This window comes from Hypomesus transpacificus, chromosome 10 (genome assembly GCF_021917145.1).
Source record: "Hypomesus transpacificus isolate Combined female chromosome 10, fHypTra1, whole genome shotgun sequence".
NCBI classification, from domain to species: domain Eukaryota; kingdom Metazoa; phylum Chordata; class Actinopteri; order Osmeriformes; family Osmeridae; genus Hypomesus; species Hypomesus transpacificus.
In genome coordinates this window covers 3281141-3290203 of record NC_061069.1, presented here as the reverse complement: position 1 = coordinate 3290203, position 9063 = coordinate 3281141, and the positions used below count along the sequence as shown (strand labels likewise).

Below are 9063 nucleotides of genomic sequence, written 5' to 3'. Positions count from 1 at the left end.
AGACTTGACAGCACTGCAACCCTGTCATGAGATGGACTTTGACCAGGAAACTGCAATAATGCAGCTGTTCCACCTGTCTTTACAGCACTAGAGATGGACACTTTGGAGTTCTTTATCGACCAACCTCCTGGATGACTAATAAACATCTTGGTTCTCTGACTGAAGGACCTGCAGCTACACGGATTGGACGGATGAACCAGAGGAACAGACCAGTCTTGACTAGGTGAGTGACTTACAGAATATGGCGGAAGATCTTTGTTTTTGATCATAACATCGTAACAATTGATACAACTCTCTCGGTCATTCTAACCCTCCCAGTGTCAGCCATGTCTGAGATGGAGGACTATTCCCCAGCTCGGCGTGGCCACAGAGTGCTCCGTGTGCGGCTGGACCCGGTCCTGATCCAGAGACGTGCTCTGGAGGAGCAGGTGGAGCTGTGGTGGTTCCGGGAACCTCTGCGCTCCCTGCTGTGCTACTGCACCTCGGTGGGCCTGGTCCTGGGCCTGGGGCTGGGTGGCGTTGGCCTACTCTCCACCACCACCAGCCTGTCTGGGGAGTGGCGTCTGGGGGTTGGCACCACCCTCTGCCTCCTGGCCCTGGCTATCCTGCTCAAACAGTTGCTCAGCTCCGCCGTGCAGGACATGAACTGCATTCGCAGTCGGCGGCGTATCGAGCAGTTGAAAAGCGGCGGGTGTGCCGACCCTGTGCTCATCCTGGTGACGGGGCTGGCTTTGCTGCTCTGTGGCGGGGTGCTGATCCATGTGGCGCTGGCCAGTGGGCACCACCAGCCCGGGCAGAGGCTCAGGGACATGTTCCTGTCTGGGATGGTCCTGCTAGGGGCTGGAGGGACCATGGAGCTGGCTGTGGGGGGGTACCTGCTGGTGGTTTACCTACAGGAAAGGAGGGACAGGAGGCTGGGACAGGGGAGGAGGGCTGAGAGACTGAGGACCAGGGCTGTCAGGGTGATGACAGTCTCAGGTCAGATGAACCTGGCTGGGAGACAAGCCTCTTCATGCAGAATCAGCCTCATCTGAGGAAGGGAGGCGAGGTCAGAAGAGATGTAGGGAGAAGACGCATGGATCCAGCAGTGAGAGGACCTGGTAGATCTCAATGAGTTTATTCATTGTTTGCTGTTGTTCATCAATAACACCAATGATCGATAACAACTGAGACATTTGTATCTCTCTGGGTCATCTGTAGCTGTGTACTGTAATGTACAAAGGTAACTTTAAGAAGGTATCCAGGTATCTTTAAGAATTTATTCACAAAAGTTTTCAAATGGTTGTCCAATACAAGAGGATACATTGCTACATAACTCTAAACATGATAGATTATGAGCAAAAATTACTTACAAAACCTTGAGTGAAACAGAAGTTGAAGTATATCTTCAAACAAGCAATGAAAATTTGAAAATTGTTAACATTCCAAATAGATCAGCAAAATGTTTTTTGTTTTTACATATAGTTCAGTAGTGTTTTTTTCACAGAACCAAATGGGTATATCCAACAGTAACTTTGGTATCAACATTATTAATCATTAATTCAGAAAGAAATACACGTAATGAAGGGCTCAAGTGTTGCTTTCAATATCCTCAAGTTCTTCTGTATAAAAAGAAAATATTTCTAAAGATCTATCTTGACCCTGAATAATGCTCTGAACAAACTGTATTTTTCCTCTCTGCTGTTACATTTGTAAACAGACATTTTCATTTCAAAAGAGTGTCTTGCTATCACCCAATGGTAAACTGCAAGTCATCATCGCTATCCTCAATCCCTTCCTCTTCCTCTCTGCTGTGTCTCTCTGCCCTCTCTCTCTCACTGGCCTGGATGTAATTATCCTCAATGAAGCCATCATCATCCTCATCCACCCCATGTCGGGTACCTCCTCTGCCCTCCATCCCATGCCCAGGGATAGCTCCCTCCTCTGGGCTGTACTGGCTTGCCAGGTCCCCCTCTGGGAGAAGGTAGTGCCTGTAGCTGGCCAGGTAGCGGTGGAAGAGGCGGCATTTGACGGCCAGGATGATGAAGGCGGAGATGGTGAGGGTGGTGGCCAGGCCTGCCACCAGGTACGGCCACGTCTGGGAGCTCCCTCCTTCTCCAGAGGAAGATGACAAAGCTGTGATGCACAGAAATATCAGACATGCTAGAATATTCAGCAATTCAATTATAAGGCATAACTGAACTGCACTACTGTAAGGTATGCATTCACACTGCATTTACAATTATTCATTTAGCAGACGCTTTATCCACTACTGTAATATGTCATACTACTGTAATCATTATGTTGAGACATGTACAGATGCTAAGGTACACTTACAGTATGTCAGTTTAGAATGAATAACATAATAACTTGGGCATCATTCTCGAACATTTTCTGAAGTTTCTTCTGAAATGTTTTTTACGGGCTTCGGAAAAACAACGTAAGAAAAAGACATCCGCCAAATTGCAGAATCATATTTCAAAGAAGCCCAACTTACACCTGTTGGCTGTTCCTTTACTGCTTGATCCATCATCTTCTACAAGGAGTCTTCTTTGAAATCCTGTGTTATCTCCAAGGAGAAATTCAGGCCGATGGGTGTCTGTCATGAGAGCACACCCAAAAGACAAGGCCATAATGACAGTACAGCTTAAGTGCCCCATGTTTCATCTACATGAATACGAAGGAAGAAGGATAGATAAAGCAGTTACAAATCAACATGACTGTTATACGTTGATAAATGAGATGGATGATTCAATAAAAAGTACACTATTCTAATAGAAATATTTGGAAAAGTTGGATTAACTTTTAACTTTAATTCTTCTTAAACTTGTAATAATTCAATTACCTAATACTTTTACTATAATATCAGTTGTTGTGTTTAAAAATAACAAAAAAACTTAAGAAACGACCCAATTTGTCTTGAAAAGGAATCTCAACATTCAAGTTGAACCTCCAGTTGGGTCTTGTGATACATTCCTTAACGAGCCTTCTCTGGCTCAATGTGTGGTCATATGACCAGCAAATTCATGACTAACAAAACAACACAAGACATACTGATATTTACACATAACTTACTGTACATACCTGACGGACAGTGTTTGTTGATAATCAGATAAAATATGCGAGTCCTGAAGATTGACAGTTGCTCTGGTCCGCCTGGTCTTTAACAAAGGCACTGGTTGAGCAAAGTTCGAAGGAAGTTTCACCCTACCTGTACCATACACTTAAGGAAGGTAAGTTAATCAGTAACTGTATTACAAGGCCTGTCATTCATTCCTCCTCAATTATGTATTAAAGCCTCACGAATGTTGAGACATCAACTTCCCAAAATAGATACAACCGCAGCCTACTTCTAAAAACAGTTTCCCAAAAAAAATTGTACTGGATAAAAGTAATGCAAGGACATTCATTTCTGATACAAGACATAGCAGTGTGAATTGTTTTACTGTGCTATCACTACTTTTCAGTGTTTCGAACTGTTAGTGGCAGTGTTCTCAATCACATTGACCATTGAACCTGTTCACTGGTCATCTCAACTCAGTTAACTCCCCTACACCCCCCAAATGTCCCCCATGCAACAGCATGTATTTGGCACCAACAGAACCCATTTTGGCCTTAATGGTTTCTGTCTCTTCCTTTGGAGTCAATGCGTCACTGTCAGTAATGTAAAAAAATAAATAATGGTCTTTGCCAGCAGTTGTTAAAGGAATGGAAAAAGGTTTTCTTTCTGAATGGATCAATGCATTAACTCTTCTCTAATGTGACATAGGGATGGCATGAGCAATCTTCTACCATCATATATGGTTAGGGGTCATTCATTTATCATTAAATTAAAAGTTCATTTTTTGACCCAGAAAGGAGGTTAATGTAATGCACAGATGGCTCCTGGCTAATGGATGTGCTTCCCCACAGATGTTATTGCATCTTAGCGTAATGGGAGCTTTTTCGTCTTTAGTCTTGACATTGTGACAGTATTGAGCAATAATCAGGGAGTGAAGAAGGAATATTGTAGGGAAGTATTTCCTTCATCTTCCCATCGCACATCGCTCACATCGCAGGGGTAAAGAGGTACATGGTTGAACAAAAATGTGTTTCTAGTTTTACTTGTTGAGGTATTTTAGGTGTTTTTTTACATCACACAGAGAGCGGGACTGTAAAAAAAAACTAAAAGCTGTGCCTGTCTAAACTTCACATACAACACAGCCAAACTTCTACAATGGGACTTGAAATGACTTTATGCATAGGTAGGAAACCATGGTCACAACATGAAAATTAAAGGACCTGTTGAAGGATGGACTCAATTGACCTACAAACAAACCTTAGCCTGACTGTCTAAACTCATTAATTAATTTCTAATTATTTTGTTAGGCTAGCATTGTTACATTTGTGAAGGGATGCAATCCACTATTCAAATGGCCACTGTGAACAGGGTTTTCTAATATGTACTCTGTGACCGTTTTATAAATCCTGTCTATGCATCCCAACAAGTATTAAAGATCAATACCCCACTGGCTATCATACCACTCCTATAAATAGAAGGATGTTTAAACAAATTGCAAAATGTGGCTACATAAAAATGTCGGTGTGCAGTCGGAGCCACAGTGCCAAATATGTACAAATTAAACATGCCATCCATAATGATACTCCAATCCACAAGCGCAACACGTGAATTTTTCGCAGAAATATCCTTGTTTTCAGTCTCGGTAGGCCTACTCAGCCGTGAAAGCTTGACATGTCTCCAATGGCGTTAGCCTACCGAAGCAGAAATACTACGCTGTATGACATGACATCGTTGTAAGTCAGTGTGTTCTTTGTAATCTTTCTTGTCACTTGTATAGCTGTATATTCAACCGTTCTGAAAGGGTGGGATCAATCTGGATACATAGCTGCTGCCTACATTGGACGGGTTAGTCACACGTGGCGCTGAAACAACATTGTGACATGACCTTTCATTGGAGGAACATAATATTTAAAATTCGAATTAAATTAATAGATCGGAAATTGTATGACTGTGAAGTGTGTTCTAAGTCGCCAATCCATGTCGATTTTATATGGAGTTAGATTAGTTTCATAATTCAAACAAACAAACGCAACACGATTCAAACAAACTTAACACGATCCAAACAAACGTAACACGATTCATACAAACATAACACGATTCAAACAAACAAACGTAACACGATTCACAAATGTATTTCGTGATTCACAAATGTAACGCGATTCACAAATAAATGACCCTATTAGGCCTACATTTGTTTGCAACCTGACAAACACAAGTTACAAATCCCTGCATTCGTTGGTGTGAATCCTTGCATTCGTTCGTGTGGATTTTTGGAACTTTCCTGACGCGCTTTGATCCACAAATGCATTTTTTCTAAAAGATATCCTCAGCAGCCTATCAGGTCGTCTCTTCCAATTTTAGCCAATCACCGGAGAATGTCTAATATGGGTAGACGGGCTCTGCGTTAGCCTAGGAAACACGGAAAATGACTAAACATGAATCCTGCCATTCTCAACAATATTTAATCAGGTATGATCATCGGTTTAATAAGATTAACAAGCAATATTTCACCTACATGCAACCAGACGACATTGCTCATGATCTGAAGGAGACGATGTCCGTCATTATGGCAGGTTGTAGAAGTCCACATAGACACGTTAATGTGATTGGCTAAAATTGGAAGAGACGACCTGATAGGCTGCTGAGGATATCTTTTAGAAAAAATGCATTTGTGGATCAAAGCGCGTCAGGAAAGTTCCAAAAATCCACACGAACGAATGCAAGGATTCACACCAACGAATGCAGGGATTTGTAACTTGTGTTTGTCAGGTTGCAAACGAATGTAATAGGGTCATTTATTTGTGAATCGCGTTACAATTGTGAATCACGAAATACATTTGTGAATCGTGTTACGTTTGTTTGAATCGTGTTACGTTTGTTTGTTTGAATCGTGTTATGTTTGTATGAATCGTGTTACGTTTGTTTGGATCGTGTTAAATTTGTTTGAATCGTGTTGCGTTTGTTTGTTTGAATTATGAAACTAATCTAACTCCATAATTTTAAATCCCTCATAACCTATGAACCCCGTCACGCTTTGACATTTTAAATAAAAAAATGGAAGATAAAGGCTACAGCCATATGCCCCCGTTAGATTAATTTACCCTGCCCTGTGCTGCCAGTTTAATGATTAGAACAGAGTGTTGACACCTGTTAGTTTGTTTATTGTTCTGCTTGTTGTCACCTGGGTCTCGATTGGTTTATTGTTTACGTCTCTGTTTTGTGTCCCGGCTATATCGGTTGTTAATGTCTAAATGTATTTAAGTAGCCTATATCCCAGCCGTGTTTTTGTTTTACCAAAAGTCATAGTAAAGTCTGTTCCTGCAGTCCTGCCTTGTCTCCTTGCTTTTGGGTCCACCTCACCCGCCGTGACAGATAACCAACTAGTACAAATACAGTAGAGTATAGGTCTAAAAAGTGTCTCCAGCTGTCATAGTAGCCTATTATAATTGCAGGCATTAATAACAAGCAGGCAACATGCAATCAGTGTTTTTTAGCTTATTGGAAAATGGAAATATATAGACCTGTGTCTCTGAGAAATGCCTTGTGTAAATGAGAAGTCAAGTGAGAATCAATAGTGCTTTCAAAGCACAAGTGCTGAGATGACATTACTCAAGTAAAAGCATACCATGGTTCTGTACCAGCCACACGTTCACTGTAATATCTCCAGGAGATCACACCACAACTTCCATCTGCCATTCCATGACAACGCACTCCTGATGACCACCAGACCATGAGCCAATCACATCAATTACTCACCTTAGCCCTCTCACTTAACCCAGTCAGCCACAACACCTAGTCTTCCGCCTGGATCGTTCTTTGATTATTTCATTTATTCTTTCAATAATTCATCAAGTCAAGTAAAATAACAAAGCATATACGGTAGTTTTGCTCTTTGATTTACTATTAGATTCATGTTTTCAAAGTGGCTAGAGAGCAACACAAATACATGTGACATCTATCCATGTTAGTTTTTTTATCAAATGTATAATAATGTGTTGTGATTCTGTTACCGATATGGTAAATCTGTTAGATAGCATAAAAAAAAGATATTCCTCATAATTTTTTGGATACATGTTTAGCACATTTAATAATGAATTGACATTCACCATGAAACTTAAAATAATGGCACATTTAGCCAATAATTATTCACTTTAGACAAACCCAACAATGAAATATAACCTGGGCACAATTCACAAACTCAACACTATAGCTAGAAAAACAAACTAAATTGGCCATTTCACAGGAAAAATATATATATTGGCACATTATCCTCAGTGCACCATTTGTGTGTCAAACTCCAATACCTAATGATGAGCTTGTAATCAGTTGTTTTCAGTTGTTGTAGAAGCCCAATGATAGTACACACAATCCCTTGTGGTCGGCCAAACACAACAAGTATAGTTATATATAGGTTAAAAAAATATGTTATTTTTACAGTAAACAAACCATCATTAGCGGGTGAAAGGGACGTTATGCATCTCTGCCTTTGAGATGCTGACTTCTACTTATCGAGTTTTTGAAAGCTTTGCTGTATGGAGGTTGTGCTTTTTAAACAGTTTAATAAACATTGTTTTTGTTTACCCACTGCTATATATAGGTATATGCATTAAGAATTTGTCTAAGACCTCAGAGCTTTGCTAAGGTGCTAGGTGCTCCAAATGGATGATGCTCTGCCAAACTGTGCATCCGTGTAAACCTTTTAATGTGCACAGTGTATGGTTCAGATTTGGTATCTGGTTGGTTCTTGGTCCTCTGTCCTTCACACATTCATACCAGAGTGTGTGCGTGTGTGCGTGTGTGCGTGTGTGCGTGTGTGCGTGTGTGTGTGTGTGTAATCCTCCTCAGAGGGCCCTATGAGGGACCTTCCATTTTCACGGTGGTGACAGTGGCCATGAAGCACCTCTGGAACAGACGCTCAGGGTCAGGTGGCTGGTTGTCACAGTCCAACTTCCTGCTCATGAAATGCTTCCTGAAGCCCTGTGGTCCACTGGTGGGTGGGGCCAAAGCAGAGCTGCTGGGCCCCTCACTGGGGACTATGACTAAGGCACAAGCAAAACACAAAACAAATCAGATTCACACTACGCTAAGGGGACCCGGATGTCTAACAATTTCATGATACGATTTGTACCTGGAGCTCTCAATGGCAGGCCGTTGTCAAGACGACTGGGCTTGGTGGCGATGAACAGGTAGCAGAGGGCACAGACGGTGATGAGAAAGGCCAAAAGGACCACCGCCGCTATGGACAAACCCACCAGGGCCCCTACACTGGAGCACAGAGAGGTGGAAGGGGGGGGGGGGGGGGCAGAGAAGGTGTGTGTGTGGGTTGGTAATTGATGATAGAAACAATCAAACTTGTTCAATATCTCAAACTTGTCACTGCACCATTCTTTACTACAAAATCATGAAAGGTAACTTTACACACTAGTTATTTCTATGTTAGCACCTGGTGAGTAAGATCCTTTCCATTGTTCCAGTTACAGGACCTCTAATATCCAGATCCTGCTAGTACAAAAGCACTGACTGGATTCTGAATGCTAACCAAAGCACTGGTTGTTGGAAAGTTGGGTTAGAAGTAAGTCCCCGCCCTACAGAGACAATGATATCACCACGACTACCTCTATTTAAGCTAAATTATTGATAAAGTTACAGATGCACTCCATGGCAGCAAGAAGAACAGTAAACAGTTGTAACAATACCATTTAGAATTCTTGATGGAAACAAAGAATTTCGAAATGTATGCTAGGAAACAGCTTCTAAAACAAACATGAAAAACACTGAGCAGGAATCCATGACAATTAAAAACCCACGGTCCCTTACCTCAGCCACCACATGTACCCATACTCGTAAGGAAAAAAACTATTTGGATCGTCACAGCAGTACTTAATATCATTAAATCCACAACAGAACACCGCACTAGCGTCACTCCCGGTTTTGGGACACGAGAAGCCGTTCATGAACACGTTCTCAGCGCCGTAGTAGCTCGAGCAGACGGCACTCATGCTTCTGCCTGGAAATGTACTTCA

The 9063-nt window shown here is 41.8% G+C and overlaps 2 protein-coding genes across 2 annotated transcripts; one reads left to right on the top strand and one right to left on the bottom strand.

Moving 5' to 3' along the window:
• Window positions 1-159: 159 nt before the first annotated feature.
• tmem125b (transmembrane protein 125b) lies at window positions 160-1034 on the top strand. The gene is made up of 2 exons (XM_047027048.1): window positions 160-223; window positions 319-1034. The coding sequence occupies exon 2, from the start codon at window positions 327-329 to the stop codon at window positions 1032-1034; it is 708 nt and encodes a 235-aa protein (XP_046883004.1). The 5' UTR covers window positions 160-223; window positions 319-326.
• A 6817-nt stretch (window positions 1035-7851) lies between these two features.
• On the bottom strand, window positions 7852-9039 carry LOC124472297 (protein shisa-like-2A). The gene is made up of 3 exons (XM_047027067.1): window positions 8858-9039; window positions 8169-8305; window positions 7852-8079 (listed from the first exon to the last, which is right to left on the bottom strand). The coding sequence occupies exons 1-3, from the start codon at window positions 9037-9039 to the stop codon at window positions 7892-7894; spliced, it is 507 nt and encodes a 168-aa protein (XP_046883023.1). The 3' UTR covers window positions 7852-7891.
• Between the last annotated feature and the right edge of the window lie 24 nt (window positions 9040-9063).